The sequence below is a fragment of the Mustelus asterias genome, chromosome 8 (genome assembly GCF_964213995.1).
Source record: "Mustelus asterias chromosome 8, sMusAst1.hap1.1, whole genome shotgun sequence".
Taxonomy (NCBI): Eukaryota; Metazoa; Chordata; class Chondrichthyes; order Carcharhiniformes; family Triakidae; genus Mustelus; species Mustelus asterias.
Window position 1 is genome coordinate 116,351,675 of NC_135808.1, and position 23,255 is coordinate 116,374,929.

A 23,255-nucleotide genomic window follows, 5' to 3' on the forward strand; every position below is an offset into this window, starting at 1 on the left:
TGAGTAAAGAACCTACCTCTAACATCTGTCCTATATCTATCACCCCTCAATTTAAAGCTATGTCCCCTCGTGCTAGCCATCACCATCCGAGGAAAAAGACTCTCACTGTTCACCTTATCTAATCTTCTGATCATCTTATATGCCTCTATTAAGTCACCTCTTCACCTTCTCTCTAACGAAAACAGCCTCAAGTCCCTCAGCCTTTCCTCATAAGACCTTCCCACCATACCAGGCAACATCCTGGTAAATCTCCGCTGCACCCTTTCCAATGCTTCCACATCTTTCCTATAATGCGGCGACCAGAACTGTACGCAATACTCCAAGTGCAGCCGCACCAGAGTTTTGTACAGCTGCAACATGACCTCATGGCTCCAAAACTCAATCCCTCTACAATAAAAGCTAACACACCATACGCCTTCTTAACAACCCTATCAACCTGGGTGCCAACTTTCAGGGATCTATGCACATGGACACCGAGATCTCTCTGCTCATCCACACTACCAAGTATCTTACCATTAGCCCAGTACTCTGTAATCCTGATACTCCTTCCAAAGTGAATCACCTCACACTTTTCCGCATTAAACTCCATTTGCCACCTCTCAGCCCAGCTCTGCAACTTATCTATGTCCCTCTGTAACCTGCAACAACCTTCTGCACTGTCCACAACTCCACCGACTTGAGTGTCATCCACAAATTTACTAACCCATCCTTCTACGCCCTCATCCAGGTCATTTATAAAAATGACAAACAGCAGTGGCCCCAAAACAGATCCTTGCGGTACACCACTAGTAACTGAACTCCAGGATGAACATTTCCCATCAACCACCACCCTCTGTCTTCTTACAGCAGAAGGACTTGGACAGGTTAGGAGAATGGGCAAAGAAGTGGCAGATGGAATACAATGTGGAAAAGTGTGAGGTTATGCACTTTGGAAGGAGGAATAGAGGCATAGAGTATTTTCTAAATGGGGAAATGCTTAGGAAATCAGAAACACAAAGGGACTTGGGAGCCATTGTTCAAGATTCTCTTAAGGTTAACGTGCAGGTTCAGTCGGTAGTTAGGATGGCAAATGTAATGTTAGCATTCATGTCAAGAGGGTGAGAATACAAGAGCAGTGATGTACTTCTGAGGCTGTATAAGGCTCTGGTCAGACCCCATTTGGATTATTGTGAGCAGTTTTGGGCCCCATATCTAAGGAAGGATGTGCTGGCCTCGGAAAGGGTCCAGAGAAGGTTCACAAGAATGATCCCTGGAATGATGAGCTTGTCGTATGAGGAACGGTTGAGGACTCTGGGTTCATGAAGGGCAGGTCATGTTTGACTAATTTGGTGGAATTCTTTGAGAACATTACATGTGCAGTGGACAATGGGGAACCTGTGGATGTGGTGTATCTGGATTTCCAGAAGGCATTTGACAAGGTGCTGCACCAAAGACTGCTACATAAGATAGAGGTGCACAGTGTTACGAGTAATGTATTAGCATGGATAGAGGATTGGTTAACTAACAGAAAGCAAAGAGCGGGGGTAAATGGGTGTTTTTCTGGTTGGCGATCAGTGCCTAGTGGTGTGCCTCAGAGATCAGTGTTGGGACCGCAATTGTTTACGATTTACATAGATGATTTGGAGTTGGGGACCAAGTGTCGTGTGTCAAAATTCGCAGATGACATTAAGATGGGTGGAAGAGCAAAGTGTGCAGAGGACGCTGAAAGTCTGCAAAGGGATATAGATAATCTAAGTGAGTGGGCGAGGGTCTGGCAGATGGAGTACAATGTTGGTAAATGTGAGGTCATCCATTTTGGTAGGAATAACAGCAAAATGGACTATTATTTAAATGGTAAAAAATTGCAGCATGCTGCTGTGCAGAGGGACCTGGGTGTCCTTGTGCAGGAATCTCAAGGAGTTGGTTTGCAGGTGCAGCAGGTAACTAAGAAGACAAATGGAATTTTGTCCATCATTGCGAGAGGGATGGAGTTTAAAAACAGCGAGATTATGTTGCAGCTGTATAAGGTGCTGGTGAGGCCATACCTGGAGTACCCTGTACAGTTTTGGTCTCCTTACTTGAGAAAGGATATACTGGCACTGGAGGGGGTGCAGAGGAGATTCACTAGGTTGATTCTGGAGTTGAGAGGGTTGGCTTATGAGGAGAGACTGAAGCTATACTCATTGGAATTCAGAAGAATGAGGGGAGATCTTATAGAAATATATAAGATTATGAAGGAAATAGATTAGAAGCAGGGAAGTTGTTTCCACTGGCGGGTGAAACTAGAATTAGGGAACATAGCTTCAAAATAAGGGGAAGCAGATTTAGGACTGAATTGAGGAGGAACTTCTTCACACAAAGTGTTGTGAATCTGTGGAATTCCCTGCCCAGTGAAGCAGTTGAGGCTACTTCATTGAATGTTTTTAAGGCAAGGATAGATAAATTTTTGAACAGTAAAGGAATTAAGGGTTCTGGTGAGCGGGCGGGTAAGTGGAGCTGAGTCCACAAAAAGATCAGCCATGATCTTATTGAATGGCGGAGCAGGCTCGAGGGGCCGAGTGGCCTAATTCTACTCCTATGTTTTATGATCTTATGGTCTTACGATTAGTGAAGACAAATGAAGATCCCGTACATTCTGAAAGAGGAGAATTTATAATAAAGGACAAGGAAATGGCAGAGGAATACTTTTGTTCTGTCATCATGGAGGAAGACACAAATAACTTCCTAGAAATTCTAAGGAACCAAGGGTCTAGTGAGACAGTGGAATTGAAAGGAATTACTAAAGGAATAGAAATTAATGGTATTGAAAGCTGATAAATCCCAGGGTCTAATAATTCATCCCAGTGGGTGACCATGGAAATAATGGATCCATTGGTCGTTATCTTCCAAAGTTCTGTGGATTCTGGAACAGTCCCAGCAGATTGGAGGGTGGCAAATGCAACTCCACAATTTAACAAAGGAGGGAGGGAGAAAATATGGAATTACAGACCGGCTAGCCTGACATCATTAGTAGTGGCAATACTAGCGTCTATTATAAAGGATATGTTAACAGGACATTTGGAAAATATCAACAGGATTTGACAAGGACTTGGGTTTATGAAAGGAGGATCATGTTTGTTAATCCCACTGAAGTTTTTTGAGGATGTAATGAGCAGAACAAACAAGGAAGAATAAATGGATGTTGCGTACTTGGATTTTCAGAAAATTGTTGATAAAGGTCCACATAAGAGGTTACTGTGCAAAATTAGATTGTGTGCGTTTGTCGGTAATATATTGGCATGGATTGAAAACTGGTTAACAGACAGGGAGCACAGAGTGGGACTAAATACGTTCTTTTCAGATGGCAGGCAGTGACAACAGGTATCAGAACTTGGGCCTCAGCTATTCACAATATCGTTGAATAATTTGGATGAGGGATAAAATGTAATATTTCCAAGTTTGCTGAGGACACAAAACATGATGGGAATGTGAGTGGTGAGGAGGAGGAGGAGGTTTCAAGGCAATTATGACAAGTTGAGTGGACAACTACATGGCAGATGCAGTATAACATGGATAAGTGTGAAGTTATCTACTTTGGTAGGATAAGTAGAATGGCAGAGCATTATTTGAATGGTGATAGATTGGGAAATGTTGATGTAAGAAGGGACCTGGGTGTCCTCGTACACCAGTCACTGAAAGCAAGCAAAGCGGTGCAGCAAGCAGTTAAGAAGTTATGTGGCCTTCATTGCCAGGTGACCTACAGGAGCATTGATGTTTTGCTGCAGCTGTACGAGACCACACCTAGAGTAGTGTATGCAGCTACAGTCTCCTTATCTAAGGAAGGATATACGTGACATGGAGGGAGTGCAGCAAAGATTCACCAGACTGATTCCTAAGATAGCAGAATTATCATATGAAGAGAGATTGGGTTGACTAGGTCGATACTCACTGGATTTCAGAAGAATGAAAGGGGATCTTACTGAAACGTATAAAATTCTGACAGAGCTGGACAGACTGGACACAGGGCTGTTGTTTGCTCTGGCTGGGAGCAAAGGCTCACAATCTCAGGGCATGGGATAGGCCATTTAGGACTGAGATGAGGAGAAACTTTGTCAACACTGGTGCCCCACAAGGCTGTGTTCTCAGCCCCCTACTATACTCCTTATACACCTATGACTGTGCAGCCAAATTCCCCTCCAATTCGATTTTCAGGTTTGCTGACACCACCGTAGTGGGTCGGATCTCAAACAATGACGAAACACAGTACAGGAATGAGATAGAGAATCTGGTGAACTGGTGCGGCAACAATAATCTCTCCCTCAATGTCAACAAAACGAAGGAGATTGTCATCGACTTCAGGAAGCGTAGAGAACATGCCCCTGTCTACATCAATAGGGATGAAGTAGAAAGGGTCGAGAGCTTCACGTTTTGAGGTGTCCAGATCACCAACAACAAGTCCTGGTCCCCCCATGCCAACACTGTAGTTAAGAAAACCCACCAATGTCTCTACTTTCTCAGAAGACTAAGGAAATTTGGCATGTCAGCTACGACTCTCATCAACTTTTACAGATGCACCATAGAAAGTATTCTTTCTGGTTGTATCACAGCTTGGTATGGCTCCTGCTCTGCCCAAGACCGCAAGAAACTAAAAAAGGGTCGTGAATGTAGCCCAATCCATCATGCAAACCAACCTCCCATCCATTGACTCTGTCTACACTTCCCGCTGCCTTGGCAAAGCGACCATCATAATTAAGGACCACGCACCCTGGACATTCTCTCTTCCACTTTCTTCCTTCGGGAAAAAGATACAAAAGTCTGAGGTCATGTACCAATCGACGCAAGAACAGCTTCTTCCCTGCTGCTGTCAGACTTTTGAATGGACTTACCTTGCATTAAGTTGATCTTTCTCTACACCCTAGCCATGACTGTAACACTGCATTCTGCACTCTCTCGTTTCCTTCTCTATGAACGGTATGTTTTGTCTGTATAGCGTGCAAGAAACAATACTTTTCTCTTTATGTTAATACATGTGACAATAATAAATCAAATCAAATCACTCAGAGGGTGATGAACCTGCGGAATTCTTTACCACAAAAGGCTGTGGGGGCTATGTCACGAAATATAATTAAGAAGGAAATAGATAGATTCTAGAGGAGTCTGTAATGAGTCTTCAGAAGCAGAAGTCCCTTCACCAAAATCCCTTTATTTACAAATTCTAACAGCAGTACACAGAGTGCTAGCAGTCAGCAGTCTATCTCTGGGAGTGTCAGAGGAACTGACAGTCCTGGTTAAATACAAGGCAAAGACTCCCCAATTGGCCCATCAATTAGACCCGCAATCAGGGAGTTCATACTCCAATAGGTCTGATTGAAGTCATTACAGCGTGAAAGGGTTTGGGGAGAGCACGGGAGGATGGCGTTGAGATAGAGTATCAGCCATGATCATATTGAATGGCGGAGCAGGCTTAAGGGACCACATGACCTTCTCCTGCTCTTATTTCTATGTTTCTGAAGATTGCAACTGCCATTTCCCCAGAACTCTTGAGGCTGGGCTCGCTGCAATGTTGTTCATCCAACCTTGAAATCCTGGAATTTGAATTTTGTCCTGTCTAAACCATATTTTGTGAATATGTTTGAAGTGGGTTGCAACTGTAAAGTCTTCCTGTTTAGGAATCTAAGTAAAGCTGAGGACTATAATAGGGACTGTGAGGACTGTAACTAAGTAATAGTTGCGGACTTCAACAACCCCAATGTCAATTGGTGGAAATATTGGAGCAAAAACTCTTTCACCCAGAGGGTGTTGGACATCTGGAATTCATTGTTGATAGTTGAGGCCAAAACATTTAATTTATTTAAAAGGTACCTGGATCGGAATTTGAAGCATTGTAACTTGCAGGGCTGTGGACCAGGTGCTGGGAAGTGGAATTCAGATGAGCGGCTAGTTTATTTTATTCTCTCTTTTATTGGCCAGGACAGACACAATGGGCTGAATGGCCTCTTTCCGCGTCGTAACTTTTCTATGGTTCTTTGCTTCCATGGCTGAGTTTACATCCTGGCTATTTGCTAAACATCAGTCAACTCGTACACCTAGAAATCTGAGACCACAGGGCTATATGACTTTAGTCTTCCCTTTCTCTACCCCTCCAAAAAGAGGAGAAACAGATTAAACATAGGTACTGAGCTGCTTGTTAATGGAATAAAACATGTTATCATCAGACAGCTTAGCTTTGATCCAAGTGAACCAATATGTGTTGGTGCATAAGCCACCTGATGTCTACTTATGAGACTTGTAAAATTTCGGTGATAGAGAATTAGAGGATAGCTGTGGCTTCCACCACCTTCACTGGTAGTGTGTCCCAGGTACCCAGCACCCTGTGTGTGTGAAAGACTTTCCCTGCATGTCTCCCCTACACTTATCACCTCTCACCTTAAACCTGTGCCCTCTTGTAGTCGACCCTTCCACCGTGGGAAAAGCCTCTGATTATCTACCCTATCGATCCTCTCATAGCCTTTCTTTACTTTCTACGTTTTTTGTACCACCTAACATTTTTTTGCATGCAGTACATGGCTAACCACCCACAGTTGTCCTGAGAAGGAATAGTGGGCTTCATTCCTGGATTGCTAAAGTCCACATGCTGATTTTCTCTGACAGTGTAGTGGATAAAAGCATAAAATGTTCCATGACATTATCACTTTTTCTAACTATGTACAGAGAGTATAACAATAAAGAAGAAATGGCAAATTTGTACAGATCAGTGGCATGGTCATTGAAAGTTTCAAGTTATCATTAAGAGAGTGAGGCAAAAGATAGGCAGAAACATCGGTAGAGAGAGCTTGGAGCATGCGATGCTTTGCGAGAGGGTTGTTGAGGTAGAAACCATGGTTGCTTTTGAAATTGGATAACTGAAATTAAGAAACAAGATTCTGGGGAGAGGAATGAGACAAGAGGATTAATTTAGAATTAATCTGACAAAGAACACGCACAAGCAGGATGGGTTAATGGGCTTCACTGTGTGCTGCAAGTGATTTAGGCGTTTTTATTTTTCGTTTTAGATGTTCACTAGTGCTGGAAAAAGTTGTGACAATATAATGCGTGATCATCGAAAATATGCAAATTGTTAGACAATGCTTGAATTAACACAGAGAATAAATTACGCGTTGGGTATCTTAAAAATTTGGATGAAATCTTGGTATGGTTCCTGCACTGACCAAGACCACAATAAACTACAAAGGGTCGTGAACGTAGCCCCGTCCATCACGCAAACCAGCCTCCCATCCACTGACTCCGTCTACACTTCCCGCTGCTTCGGAAAAACAGCCAGCAAAATCAAGGACCCCATGCACTCCAGATATACTCTCTTCCACCTTCCTCCAAGGGGTAAAAGATACAAAAGTCTGAGGTCACGTACCAACTGACTCAAGAACAGCTTCTTCCCTACTGCCATCAGAATTTTGAATGGACCTACCATATATTAATCTGATCTTTCTCTACACCCCAGCTACAACGGTGACACTACATTCTGCACTCTCTTGTTTCCTTCTTCCCTATGTACTCTATGAACAGTATGCTGTATAGCATAGTCTGTATAGCACAGAAGAAACAATACTTTTCACTGCATCCCAATACATGTGACAATAATAAATCAAAGGAAACTGTTGTGATCCAGTAAGAAAAAATAATACACTTCTATTTCTATTTGGGTGTTATAACGAAATAAAACATGATTTACAAGCATCCATTGCAATTAAGAAACATTTATTTTGTAAATAACCAACACACTTGGGAAAGGTACAGTGTAGCTGATATCTTTCAAATATGATAATAGAGGCATTGATTTTCTTTTTCAATAGAAATAAGTTCCAGTATTTCTCCCTTGGTTACTTTTTCACGAGACTTTTGTATACCACAATTTAAGAACTCTCACACAATAAAGTTTTGCGCACACTTACTGAACCAGTGCTCTTTTTTCAAAACACTTCTTGAAAAAATAGTTAACATGACATTTTAAACACATATGCCACTATACATACCTGTGCATACCTTAGTTAAACGGTCTTCCCTTTAACATACAAATCACTTAAATATAATTTTACTGGGCAAAGAAACAAACCTTCAAAAAGATATCACAGTTTGTACCAACTAGTAATTATTTACAATTAAAAAATGATGTCACCTGTTAAATAATTCCTTGATAAATATTGAATGAAGGTATTGTTGCAATGAAAATAAAGTTTAATTTTACAGGAGGTACTGTATAAAAGATACATGCAGATGTTTGGATTTTCTTCACAGTCCAATGCGTTACACCCACTCTTATAGTAGTAGGAACACTACAGCTTCACCTATCCATCATAATAAAACATAACTAGGTCATGGTGCAATGTAAAGAAGGTTTTTACTTTAGCCACTGGAATCGTTCAAGTTGATAGCTCTCCAAATGGAATGATTCCTTAAGGACAAAATGATTATGCTCACCAGGGTTTGAACAAAGACATTGAGGGAAAGTGTTGTAACACACTGTTTTAACTGTTGTCTGAAGGTGCCTGACTGTTATGTACCTTTTCGTATAAGCTGTATTCAAAACCACGAGTATAAACGAGTAAAAACTACACATCATTTTTTTTTCCTATCAATATGGATCTAGTAATAAAAGCCCAAACCATTTCCCTTAGCAACTCAAAAAGATAATACAGCATTATATTTGGTACACCATTGGGGTTAGTATGGGTGTGGGGAGGAGCTGGGGGTTTGCTGGGGGAGGGGAGAGGGTTTGGGGAAGTGCTGGTGGGGGTGGGGTGGAAATAGCAGCGGAGTTCTATTGGACACCTTCCTTCATTACTGAACAAAGTAGAAACAGCTTGGTACGAAGCCTGTAACTTATGATTAAAGGCAGATTTTATATTTTTAATCATTTTGAAATACAACCTTGTAAGCTTACAAAAAAAGATGGTGTCTATATTACTTAAAAAACACTTTTTTTAAAGGCATGATATCAGTATGCTAAGGCTACAGTAGGTATAAAAATCTATGATATAAATAGTGACCAGTAATCAATTACTGTTCATTTTACATTCTGTGAGAAAAAAATTCTAGTATTTGTAACGTACGTGGTGCACATGTATATGTATTTCAATATAGTTTGCATGTAATTTCTATAAAAGCTACATGATTTTCTCATCTACATGGTCCCCTTGGAAGGAAGCTTTGTAACTAACTAAAACTTTGACTGATTGTTGAGCAAGTAATCATTGCAACCCCAATAATGTTTCCACAAATAAAGTTTCACCAAACCCCTCATAACAGTTGGGTATATATGTACTACCTAAAGCTTTAATCAGGAAATAAATTCTAAATTGGTCGTTACAGAAAAAAGCAGTACAGCCAAAGCTTTCTGAAAATATATCCACTGCTCAATACATGAGTGACATGTTCAAAATGGGAGAAAATGCATTCACAGTTCATTGATATAGCAATGTAGCAAATACTTCTTTCACAAGGCTCAGGCTTTGCCCGTGTGCTTTTGATTAGTATGTAAAAATATCATATTCATGCAACCATGTTTAAATATCAGTAACTTCTCAAATAATAAACCACTGAATGGCACATTTATGCTGCTCAATCTATTATCGATAAGCACTGGCATTCAGCATCTGTTTACACTGGGATTGTCTTTCAGCAGGCTTCTGTGATCACGATTCACTCTTTGTAAGCTCGAGTGGGCGATGTTCCCTTGTAGAAGATATTTCTTGTACTTTCCGGGCTGTTTCCTCTTTCCGGTATTAAAATGATGTTAGCTTTCCGCCTGAGGGTTGAATCCCGACTGGAGGACACCGAGTGCGTTTCGGAAGCCGCTTCGCTGCCTTCCACTGGTGTCACTCTGATGGTGGTGATTCCGTGGTGATGGTGCTCACTGCTGTCTGGATTGGCTTTCTTCCTTTCCGCTGTAGCGTAGCTATCCTTTACTGATTCGCTGCTTTCAGAGTCCCTGTTAAGGTCGTTTAGCTCAAATGCTTGGCGAATGCTGGCCTTTTCGTGGGACTTCCATTTCCACGATCCACTCCCTTCACTGCCCGAGGGTACTTGCACCAGAGGCCTGTTGTTTTCCGGATGGGCTTCCACTCTGACGATACTACTGGGTTCATGCTCTGTTAGAGCTTTGTACCTTATAGATCCCGTGCAGGATACTGTACTGCCATCGGTACTTTTTGGGCTGCTCTGTAACATGCCTTGCTGCTTGGACATAGCAATAACCTGCATAATTCTCGGTTGAGTGTTTGCCCGACCAACTCCACTCTTCTCAGCTACTTTAAGCCACTTTGATCGAGCTGAACTAGCTTTTGGAGAAGTACTTATGTTCTCATGCGTTTCCTCAGGTATGTGAACCAGTTGTGATGAACCTGGGCGTGACTGCATGGAGACTCTTGCTCCTCCACCAATGTTACTGGTGCTGTTAGTCCCAGGGATAGTACCAGCCTGAATTTTCAGATACTGGTTGAGCTGTGCCTGTTGGTCTCCATTGAGGCCTACTCCTGCTGGTTCTGAACTGGATCTCATCTCCATGGACTTGGGCGGTGAGTGCCCAGTATCCGTCTCCATTACTTGCAGGGAGAGTTTCCGACTTTCATTCTTGGACTTCCACTGGGATAAGAGCTGCTTAGAACGGGCAGAGTCCATCGAAGCATGAATCGTCGCGTTCCTTCTGGCTGCCTCATCCAACGATGATGTGTTGACACGTGGCAATGTGTTGCTAAAGGTCACCATGTTCTCCTTCGCCATTGGACTACGAGGAGTAATGATCTCAACATCGGCACTGGTTCTCTTTAAGTTTGTGAGGGAGCCAGATTCTCTGTGGTTTCGGTTCAGAATGCTTTCTGAATGGTGCGATGAAATCCCATCAATGCTACTGCCAGTCTTTCCTTGGAGTTGTCTACTGCTTTCCTGGCTGAGGTCCGTCAGCGATCTCAAAGGTTCTCTGTGATGCGTCTGGTGGGTTATGCCATCGTCACTAGGCTGGAAATTGCTCACAGCATAAAGACCCTGCATGCAGAACACAAAATAACATGGAATTTTGTGGGGCTATTTATTTCACAGAATCAGACAGCTCAGAGGCTACTCAAGTCAATGTGTTTATTTTTGTTAACCAAATAAAGCAAATCAACAATCTCTAGGGCAGGCCAGTATGATTCAAAGCCGTGTGTGTTCCTCCTGCACTCTGTGGGAAGCCGGGAAAATTTCCAGTGCCCGGTGCCAGTTTGTGTGCAGGAAGTGTCTCCAGCTGCAGCTCCTGGAAGCCTGGATTTCAGAGCTGGAAAGGCAGCTGGGGACACTGTGGAGCATCCACAAGGTGGAGAGTATCGTGGATAACACATATAGAGGGGTGGTCACACTGCAGGCTATGACTCCACAGGTTGGAAGGGAATGGACGACCAGCAGACAGAGCAAGAGGCAGGCAGTGCAGGAATCTCCTGTGGCCATTCTCCTGGAAACAGATATACCACTTTGGCTATCGTTGAGGGGAATGGCTTCTCAGGGGAAAGCAGCACAGCCAAATTTGTTGCTCCATGGTTGACTCTGCAACACAGGGGAGGAGTAATAGCATAAGAGTATAATGGTTATAGGGGAGAGGTAAAAGTGCAGAAATCCAATGGTTATAGGGGAGTCAATCGTAATGGGAATAGATTGGCATTTCTGTGGCCGCAAACAGACTCTAGGATGGTATCTTGTCTCCCTGGTGCTAGGGTCAAGGATGTCTCAGGGCAGCTACAAGTACATTCTGAATAGGAAGGGTGAATAGCCAGTGGTCATGGTACAGATTGGTATAAATAACATAAGCAAAAAAAGGGATGAGGTCCTAAAAACAGTATATAGGAAGCTAGGAAGCAAGTTGAAAAGTAGGACCTCAAAGGTAGTGACCTCAGGATTATACCAGTGCCACCTGCTAGTCAGAGTAGAAATAGCACAATATATCAGATAAATACATGGCAGAGAAGATGGCGTAGGGGGGAAGCTTTCAGATTCCTGGGACATTGGCACTGGTTCTGGGGAGGTGGGACAGTACAAACTGGACAGGTTAAGCCTAGGCAGGATTGGGACTGATGTCCAAGGGGGAGTATTTGCTGGAGCAGTTAGGGAGGGTTTGAACTAAAATGGCAGGGGGATGAAATGTATCATGGAATGGGATGATATCATAAGAACAAAGAAAAGTACAGCACAGGAACAGGCCCTTCGGCCCTCCAAGCCTGCGTTGATCATGATGCCTGCCTAAACTAAAACCGAATGCACTTACAGAGTCCGTATCCTTCTATTCCCATCCTATTCATGTATTCGCCTCGTTGCCCCTTAAATGCCACTATCGTACCTGCTCCGATCGCCTCCCCAGGCAGCGCGTTCCATGTACATTTTTGGTCTCCTTATCTGAGGAAGGATGTTCTTGCTACAGAGGGACTACAACAAAGGTTTAGTAGACTGATTCCTGAGATGGCGAGACTGACTGATGAGGAGAGACTGAGTCGGGTAGGATTGTATTCACTGGAGTTTAGAAGAATGAGAGGGGGGATCTCATAGAAACCTATAAAATTTTAACAAGACTAGATAGGGTAGATGTAGCAGAGATGTTCCTGATGATGGCAGGGAGTCCAGAACCGAGGGTGATAGTCTAAGGACACGGGGCAAACAATTTAGGACTGAGATGAGAAGAAATTTCTTCCCTCAGAGAGTGGTGAACCTGTGGAATTCTCCATGACAAAAAGCAGTTGAGGCCAATACATTGTTGTGGCCTCAAGGGAAAGACTGGCCTCAAGGAAAAGACTCTTAGTACTGTAGAGGATCAGAAGGACCTTGGGGTCCGGGTCCATAGGACTCTAAAATCGACCCCGCAGGTGGAGGAGGTGGTTAAGAAGGCGTATGGTGTGCTGGCCTTTATCAATCGAGGGATTGAGTTTAGGAGTCCGGGGATAATGATGCAGCTATATAAAACCCTCGTCAGACCCCACTTGTGCTCAGTTCTGGTCGCCTCATTACAGGAAGGATATGGAAAAGATTGAAAGGGTGCAGAGGAGATTTACAAGGATGTTGCCTGGATTGAGTGGCATGCCTTATGAGGATAGGCTGAGGGAGCTCGGTCTTTTCTCCTTGGAGAGACGTAGGATGAGAGGAGACCTAATAGAGGTATATAAGATGTTGAGAGGCATAGATCGGGTGGACTCTCAGAGGCTTTTTCCCAGGGTGGAAATGGCTGCTACGAGAGGACACAGGTTTAAGGTGCTGGGGGGTAGGTACAGGGGAAATGTTCGGGGGAAGTTTTTCACACAGAGGGTGGTGGGCGAGTGGAATCAGCTGCCGTCAGTGGTGGTGGAGGCAAACTCAATAGGGTCTTTTAAGAGACTCCTGGATGAGTACATGGGACTTAATAGGATGGAGGGTTATAGGTAGGCCTAAAAGGTAGGGATATGTTCGGCAGAACTTGTGAGGCCGAAGGGCCTGTTTTGTGCTGTAGTTTTTCTATGTTTCTATTGTTATGCTTTCAAGAAGGAGTTAGATATAGTTCTAGGGGCTAAAGGGAGCATCGGATATGGGGAGAAATTGGGAAAAGGCTACTGAGTTGGATGATCAACCATGGTCATAATGAATGGTGGAGCAGGCTTGAAGGGCCGAATGGCCTACTTCTGCTCCTATTTTCTATACTTTTATATTTCTATGTCTGTGCAAGACACAAGTGACTATGTTTAAAATAACTTATTTGTCGGTAAAGTGTTTTGGGACTTCCTGAGGTTGTAATGGGTGCTACACAAATGCAAGTTTTAAAAATATTCCTCCTATTCAATTAGTCCTGCTCATTTGTTCTTTCCCCAGAAGGCTGCAAATCTTTTCTTCGTAAGTACAAAATCAATTTCCTTTTGAAAATTACGACTGAATCTGCTTCCACCATCTTGTTGGCACTCCAGATCAGGACAGCACAGTGGTATAGTGGTTCGCACTGCTGCCTCATAGCGCCAGGGACCCAGGTTCAATTCCAGCCTCGGGTCACTGTCTGTGTGAAGTTTGCACGTTCTCCCCATTTCTGCCTGTGTTCCCTCCAAATGTTACGGTTTCCTCCACATTCCAAAGATGTACAGGTTAGGTAGATTTGCCATGCTCAATTGCCCCTTAGTGTCAGGGGGATTAGCAGCGTAAATACTTGGGGTTACGGGGATAGGGCCTGGATGGAATTGTTGCTGGTGCAGGCTTGATGGGCCAAATGGCCTCCTTTTACACTGTAGGGATTCTGTGATTCCATGATAACTCATTTCTTTTAACCTAATAAACTTTTTCAATTTTCAACCTTACAGGTTACTTCTCAATTGCATGTTGTTTACAGTTTAGATTGAGTGTACATTTATTTTCTCACATTGTCCCTTTTTTGGAGAAACTCACCAGGATATCTTTATGAAATTGATGTTTAAACCTCTGTGTGTTATTTGTGGTATGTTCCAAGTGCTTCTCCCTTGCTACATCTGGTTCAGTTGAGCAGCAGATGTAACAGACATTGTGCTTTGTCTCACTGTACCACGTGGTGCCTGGGAATTAGGTCAGGTCCTGTGTTAACTGGAATTGCTGAGCTACTGTCTGCTCATTGCATCGTGTTCAATTGGAATATGTGCTTAAGCCTTTATCTGGATTTGTATCTGAAGTTCGTTTTGGGGGCAGGGTGAAGCTCTAAATAGATTTTCTCCACTTCTCATAGAATCATAGAATCTCTACAGTGGAGAAGGTGGCCATTCGGCCCATCAATCCTGCACCGGCAATAATCCCACCCAGGCCCTATCTCCGTAACCCCACGTATTTATTCCGCTGATCCCTCTAAACTACACACCCCGGGACACTAAGGGGCAATTTAGCATAGCCAATCAACCTAACCCGCATATCTTTGGACTGTGGGAGGAAACCGGAGCACCCGGAGGAAACCCATGCAGACATGGGGAGAATGTGCAAACTCCACACAGACGGTGACCCGAGGCAGGAATTGAACCTGGGTCCCTGGCGCTATGAGGCAGCAGTGCTAACCACTGTGCCACCATGCCGTCCTGATCTGGAATGCCAACAAGATGGTGGAAGCAGATTCAGTAGTTATTTTCAAAAGGAAATTGGTTTTGTACTTATGAAGAAAACTTGCCCTAATATGATGTTTGTCAGCCTGAATGTTAGAACAAAAGCTACATTTAAAAAATAAGATGGTAACCGTATCCATTTGAATTAAGGGCCGGAATTCTCTGGCCATACAAGCCCCTCACCGTCGACAGTGAGGACGGAGAATTAGGCGCTCAGCCAAATCTGTTCACTGCAGCGGGACGGGAGAATCCGAGCTACGAGCGAGGTTGGAGAATTCAGCCCTTAAGAGGACAGCACGGTGGCACAGTGGTTAGCACTGCTGCCTCACAGTGCCAGAGAGCCGGGTTCGATTTCGGCCTTGGGTGACTCTCTGAATGGAAGTTCCTCCAGTGTCTACGTGGGTTTCCTCTGGGTGCTTAAATTTCCTTCCACAGTCCAAAGATGTGCAGGTTACGGGGATTGGCTGTACTATATTGCCCCTTAGTGTCCAAAAATGTGTGGGTTAGTGGGGATTAACTATGGTAAATGCACGGGGGTGACAGGGATAGGGCGGAGAGGGGTGGGCCGGGGTAAGATGTTCTGTCAGAGAGTTGGTACAGACACGATGGGCTGAATGGCCTTCTTCTGCATTGTGGGGAATCCAAGATCACTTATTAGAAGTCAACCTACCTATCACTAAGGTAATCCTTCTGATTTAAGCTGAATGGGCCCACATATCTGTCTGGATTATCTGCACAGCTTTTTTCCCATCTAGTACCATAACTTATCGCAAAATTTGAGACCACCAGACTAATAGCACAAGTGGCTAAACATTTGCAAAATAATGAGTTTGCACCATCAAGAAATATACATCTGTAACAAATTCAAAGACGCGACACTTACCAAATAGACAGCAATTCCTCCTCCTATCATAAATCCACAGTACACATCAATCGGGTGATTCTTATACTGGATAATGCGTGTTAATCCAGCGATCACTGCACAGATGATAAATGTGAAGACTAGCAGTGGCTTGAGGAGTTTGGAGGAATCTGTCAGGGTTGCATTGAAGTACATCTAAATGATAAGTAGCAAATGATAAAAAACGGAATCAGTTTTGAAATAAACTAAACATATTATCGTGTTGCTGATCCATACACAACATTTATGAAAATCACTGAACTTAATCCAACATCTGAACTGCCTGAATTATATGGCTGAATGCCACAGAATTAGCAGCATAGAAAGAGTCCACTTAAACCAGTGTGAGTTTTGCAATTGAAGCTATCTACTGCCCTGCCCTTTCTCATATTACATCCATCTTTTTCAAATGTGTATCCAATTCCATTTTAAATGATGTAGAGTCAATGTGGGAAGGTAAGTACTGTGATAAATGTTTCTCTGTGTATTAAAATTTCTCCTAAGAGCTGTTGCACTCTTCTAATGATAATCCTCAGTCAATAGCCAGAATTCTCCGGTCGTTCACGCCCCGCTGCCACTGCCAGTGAGAACAGAGAATTTGGCACTCAGCCAAATCTCTGTTCCCTGCAGCAGGACTGGAGAATCCCAGTTGCGGCGAGGTCGGAGAATCTGGCCCAATGTCTATTTATTATCAATTCACCAACCATTACAAACCAGTATTCCATCATTTACTCTCTCAAAGTCTTTCATTACCTTGGAAAGTTCCATTAGATCATTGATCAAATTTCTGAATTCCAATTTAAATATTAAACCTCTCATCAACATAAAAAACTGATATCATGCTCGTGAATCTTCTCTGTACCCTTCCTGTGGTTCCATACACACTTTATTTTGTAGAGTCCTAGAATTCATGCAATCCCACTCTGGGGCCATTCAGTATCTGATATCACTTGATTTTTCTATTCAATGTCTCTACCAACAAAGCTAGAATCCTTATTTTTGCCTTATTTATGGCACTTTTAACCTGCATACCAACATTCAAAGGCATATTTGCACCTCTTGGTTTCAATGTTCATCCACCGTTACCATTTCAAGTCTAATTATTTTGTCCATTTTACATTTCTTTGTCTTAATATGCATGTGTGTACTCTGCTACCTTATCTATGTCTTCCTGCTATATTGTTTTTGGCATTCCTCCTAGTTTGCCGTCTTTGTCAAACTTTGATATCATTCACTGAGTACTACATCCAAATTATCTAAGTAAGTTGAAAAGAACAGACCCAACACACTTCCTTAGGATATGTGTCCTGTCAGTTTGAAAATTCCGTTGATCCTTCTAGCCATATTGTGACTTTCCCTTTCTATTTTATTCATGCATGGGATGTGGGCTGGCAAAGTCAGCGTTTATTACCCATCCCTTATTGCCTTGAACCGCTGCAGTCCATTTAGTAGGTACACCCATACTCCAGTTAGGGAGGGAGCTGCAGGATTTTGACCCAGCGACAGTGAAGGAATGGCAATATGTTTCCAAGTCACGGTGGTGAGTGGCTTGGAGTGGATCTTCCAGGTAGTCGTGTTCCCATGTATCTATTACTTTATCCTTCTTGATGGTTGTGGTTGTGTGTTTGGAAGCTGCTGTCTAAGGAGCATTTCTTTTAACAAAGGCACAATTGTTGTCACCGTCCAGTATTTTGGCACAATCCCCATTTCCACAATCTTTTTTGAAAAATTCTGGTTAGCATCTCCATTATCACTATCATAGATTTCTTCAGCATTGTGGGATGCATACTATCTCAGCCTGTGAGGATTCTATTTGCAGCTAATTCTTATTAATTTTTTAGGACTGTACTTTTTTGCTACTTTTTTGACTAGCCCACTGTCATATCCTATCCATAGTATTTGTACCATCCAAGTTTTCTTCTGAAAATATTGATGTTAAATATTTATTAAACACCTTGTCACTGTGAAGTACCGTTTGGCCCTCTTCATCTCTAATTATGTTTTTGATCAGTACATACAATGATCTCTTGCATAAATGTCCCTCTGTCCAACATTTTCCACGAGGGAGATCTTAGCCCATTTATTTAGGGCTAGTTAACATCCTTGCTAAAATAGTACTAGGAGGAATTTCAGATAAGCATGTTAAGTGTCTGTATGCTTTTGGGCTCAAGGCATCACATCCGGGCTACAGGTCAAATTGCACAGCATCATAACTTGTCCTTATAATGTTAAAGAAACTATTGTCGTAAATTGGAATTGAATAATTAATTACATAAATACATTTGCCAAAATAGATTGGGATAATAAAATTGCTGCTATGCTTACATTATGTAGTTTTGTTGCATCTTGCCAATTATCTTTCAATATAAAACATAGCTTAAAGATCACTTGCGCAATTAATTCAATTTTAAAGGGTGTGCAGGAACAGAGACCCAGGGTTAGACGTACACTAATTTTTAGTTGTAGGGCAAGTTGTGAAATCTGTAAAGAATTATAACAGATCCTTGGCTTTATGAATGGAAGTAGTTTACAAAAGCAAGGAGATTTACTCTAAACCTTTAGAAATCACTGGTTAGTCTCCAGCTGGCGGCCAGCTCAGTCAGTAGAGAATGAGGCTCTTTACCTCAAGGTCATGGCTTTGAGCGACATGTTGGGCACCATTGTTATGGGTGACTTGATGGCACAGTGGTTTGCACTGGTGCCTCACAGCATCAGGGACCTGGGTTTGATTCCCGGCTTGGGTCACTGTCTGTGTGGAGTTTGCACATTCTCCCCATGTCTGTGCGGGTTTCCTCCAGGTGCTCCGGTTTTCTCCCACAGTCCAGAAATGTGCAGGTTAGATGGATTTGACATACTAAATTGTCCCTTAGTGTCCCAAGATATGTGGGTTTGGGGGATTAGCGCGATAAATACGTGGGGCTAGGGGATTAGCGGGATAAATACGTGGGGTTGGGGGACAGAGCTTGGGTGGGAGAGTTGGTGCAGACTCGTGGACCAAATAGAATCACTACAGTGCAGAGTGAGGCTATGATTCTATGAATGAGCTGGCACAGCCCATGGTCTCCTTCAATACTGTTTAAGTCTATGATTCTATGACAAGTTACAAAAGTAATGTCTGAAGAGGACTGAGGAACATGCATTCAAATTGTAGGATGTTAAGCAGTTTTCCTTTTGCCAGGGAGTAGCGGGCCTTTAGAATACAATGCCACCTGGCATGTTAGTTGTTGACTCTCTGCCTTCAAGAGATAAGTTCTTGATTGCGACAGAAATAATTTCAAATGGAAGGCAAATGTCTTACCGGATAACACTCGGTTCATGTGAACTGTTGGAATGGTTTTATCATAGAATATCAAAAAGCCACACAGTGCAGAAGGAGGCCATTCGGCCCATTGAGCCTGCACTGAGAACAATCCCACCCAGGCCCTATCCCCATAACCTCACGTATTTACCCTGCCAATCCCCCTGACACCAAGGGACAATTTAGCATGGGCCAATCCATCTAACCTACACATCTTTGGACTGTGGGAGGAAACTGGAGCACCCAGAGGAAACCCGCGCAGACACAAGGAGAATGTGCAGGCTCATCACGGAGAGTGACCCGAAGCTGGAATTGAACCCGGGTCCCTGGCACTGTGGGGCAGCAGTGTTAATCACTCTGCCACCATGCCACCCTGATTTGGAGGCGGCGGGGGGGGGGGTGCGTCAGAGAGTTTTCCAGAATATGTTTTTCTCCTTTATTGACTGCATTTCTCTTTTTTTTTGGCCTCCCCCTGTGAGAATACATGGTTGTGGTGACGGGGGAGGGAGGAGTGTTTAATTATGATGGTTCAGCATAATAAACCAGCTGGTCTTTTCCTACCCGTCAATTTCATATGTTCTGGTCTGAATTATTTCTAATTTTCACGCTGATCATTTCACCTCCTAATGAGGAATGCAGCTAATCTTCATAGCCGAGCAAGGTCTTACTCACAGTTCATCATTAATTGACAGATTCAACTCTGCTGATTATAACACTGTGGATCACACAAGACGGCTCTGAATACTTACCGAAACATACACAGCTGCAAAGGCTGCGAGGGTAGCGTGCTGGGATGGGAAGGATTTTCTGCAAAGAGGAAAAACAACAATTTAATTATGCTGTTGATGTTCTAGTCACTTATTAGGACATTATCGTCGCGCAGAATAATTTCACTTCAGCAGATGAGTGTCATTGAACGGAATTATATACCACCTAAGTAGCTTTTTGTAGCTGCTGTTAATTTTGCTAATTTGCCCAAGCATTTCCCTGTGCCATATAATAAGACTGGACAATTAACTATTACATCTGTGCAGAATAACAGTCCTAAAGCTAATTAAGTTTATCTTTTACAGATTCTTTTTTCTTGATACTTTACAACTGGTGTCATTTGCTACATTTTATGTGAAGTACAGTGTTAAATGTGCTAATTCAAGACACAAGTTACCTTCTCAAAGGTAGCCCGCCATTCTTCAATATATATGCAACAACCTGTCCTAGTCCCTCCACACCAACACTATAATTAAGAAAGCCCACCAACACCTCTACTTCCTCAAGAGGCTAAGGAAATTTGGCATGTCCGCTACGGCTCTCACCAACCTTTACAGAGGCACTATAGAAAGCATTCTTTCGGGTTGTATCACAGCTTGGAATGGCTCCTGCTCTGTCCAAGACCACAAAAAACTACAAAGTGTTGTGAACAAAGCCCAGTCCATCACGCAACTCAGTCTCCCATCCATTGACTCTGTTTACACTTTCCGCTGCCTCGGAAAAGCAGCCAGCATAATCAAGGACCCCACACACCCCGGACATAGTCTTTTCCACCTTCTTCCGTTGGGAAAAATGATACAAAAGTTTGAAGTCAAGTACCAACTGACTCAAGAACAGCTTCTTCCCTGCTACCATCAGACTTTTGAATGGACTTACCTTGCATTAAGTTGATCTTTCTCTACACCCTAGCTATGGCTGTAACACTATATTCTGTACCCTGCTTTAACAAAAAACAAAGAACAGAGAAAATTTGTCTGTATAGCGCAAGAAACAATACTTTGCACTGTATACTAATGTATGTGACAGTAATAATTCAAACCAAACCAAGTCATCAATCAAAGAATTTCTTCTACCTAGAGAAATATATTATCTAAAGCACATTTTACTGATGGCAGTAATCTTCTGCATTTGTTACCTGACATTAGATTGACTTTTTTGGGGGAAACGAGAATTGAAAAGATTTAATCTATAAAAAGCGGTGTTAATATTTTTTCCATTACAGTCAGCAGACTTTTAAATCATCAGTTTTAAGTTGACATGCAATTGTTCATCGTGTGAAATCTTTATTACATGAAATTCAATAAGTCTCTCTGCCAGGAAATAAAATATAGTGGTTTAATTATGAAGACATCTTCAATCACTGCTTTCCTGTTGAATCTGTCAGCCTCCTCCATCTTACAGCCGCGTAAATAAGCAAACGCTAACTCTTTCCAGCTGAGATGCTATCTATGACCTATTGGCTTTCTGCATGGCTGTGTAGTTATTTACATCATATGTCACGTTGCCATGTTAGCATTACTGAACCTCCTGTCTGCTTGTATTAAATATTGGATTTTGAACAAGCACCAGTACTTTTCAATTGTAACATTCCAAAAAGGTCAGTGCTGGAAAATATCACCACGCTATCTGGCAGCGAACTGTCATGTGGTGGGTCTAACAGTAAGCAAATACATGATTCAGAAAGCATCTGTGGGTTTGTTCTTAGTAGCTGTGTTTGAAAGCAGCTTTAGTGTCTCTCAAATGAGCTTCTTAAGGTAAGTTGTCGTGAATGTATCAAGAAAGAACACTTTGCTATGATATCAAGTAGATTGTGGCATCTGAACACTTTTTTGGCAAACAACAAAGAGAACAAAGAACAAAATAACGCACAGGAACAGGCCCTTCAGTCCTCCAAGCCTGTGCCGATCATGATGCCCTAACTAAACTAAAAAAACCTTCCGCCCTTACTTGGTCCATATCCCTCTATTCCATTCCTATTCATGTATCCATCCAGAAGCTTCTTAAATGTTTCTAATCTGCCTGCTTCCACCACCTTCTCTGGCAGCCCATTTCAGGCACTCACCACTCTGCACGAAAAACTTCCCTTGCACATCTCTCTTAAACAGTCTCCCCTCACCTTAAACCTGTGCCTCCTTGTAATTGACACTTCCACCCTAGGAAAAAGCCTCTGACTATCCACCTATCTATATACCTCTCATAGTTTTGTAGGCGTCTATCTGGTCTTCCCTCAGCCTCTGTCTGAAGGCAACCCTAGTTTATTCAACCTCTTCTCAACACCCTTGAGACCAGGTCACATCCTGGTGAATCTTCTTTGCACTCTCTCTAAAGCTTCCACCAGTTAAACATGTCAATCCTGGGATGCTGCTGAATACTGAAGTTTCTACTTCCTATCTCATCCAGTAGAAAAGTGAGTTGACAGTGGGGCGGCACGGTGGCACAGTGGTTAGCACTGCTGCCTCACAGCACCAGGGACCCGGGTTAGATTCCCGGCTCAGGTCATGTCTGTGCAGAGTTTGCACGTTCTCGCTGTGTCTGCGTGTGTTTCCTCCGGATGCTCCAGTTTCCTCCCACAGTCCAAAAGACATGATGGTTAGTTGCATTGGCCATGCTAAATTCTCCCTCAGTGTACCCGAACAGTTTAAAGTTTATTTATTAGTCACAAGGGTTACATTAACACTGCAAGGAAGTTACTGTGAAATTCCGCTAGTTGCCACACTCCGGCGCCTGTTCGGGTCAATGCACCTAACCAGCACGTCTTTCAGACTGTGGGAGGAGACCAAAGCACCCAGAGTAAACCCACACAGACACGGGGAGAATGTGCAGACTCTGCACCAACAGTGAACCAAGCCAGGAATTGAACCCGGGTCCCTGACACTGTGAGGCAGCAGTGCTAACCACTGTGCCACCATGCCGGACAGGCACTGGAGTGTGGCAATTAGAGGATTTTCACAGTAACTTCATTGCAGTGTTAATGTAAGCCTACTTGGAACACTAATGAATAAACTGATTGAACATAATGACATAAGAAATAGGAGCAGGAGTAGGCCATCTAGCCCCTCGAGCCTGCCCCGACATTCAATAAGATCATGGCTGATCTGAAGTGGATCAGTTCCATTTACCCGCATGATCCCTATAACCGCTAATTCCCTTACCGATCAAGAATCCATCTATCCGTGATTTAAACATATTCAACGAGGTAGCCTCCACCACTTCAGTGGGCAGAGAATTCCAGAGATTCACCACC

General features: G+C 43.0%; 1 protein-coding gene across 2 annotated transcripts in view; it reads right to left on the reverse strand.

The window, feature by feature from the left end:
• Positions 1 to 9,654: 9,654 nt before the first annotated feature.
• The window catches only part of plppr4a (phospholipid phosphatase related 4a), a 77,343-nt gene continuing 63,742 nt past the window's right edge, over positions 9,655 to 23,255 (reverse strand). The window contains exons 5-7 of one of the 2 annotated variants that reach the window (XM_078219439.1): positions 19,993 to 20,050; positions 15,928 to 16,101; positions 9,655 to 10,995 (exon numbers count right to left, since the gene is read on the reverse strand). In XM_078219439.1, coding sequence (XP_078075565.1) covers positions 9,655 to 10,995; positions 15,928 to 16,101; positions 19,993 to 20,050 — 1,573 coding nt within the window. The remainder of the gene's footprint in view (positions 10,996 to 15,927; positions 16,102 to 19,992; positions 20,051 to 23,255) is intronic. The other variant, XM_078219438.1, reaches the window with a different exon arrangement.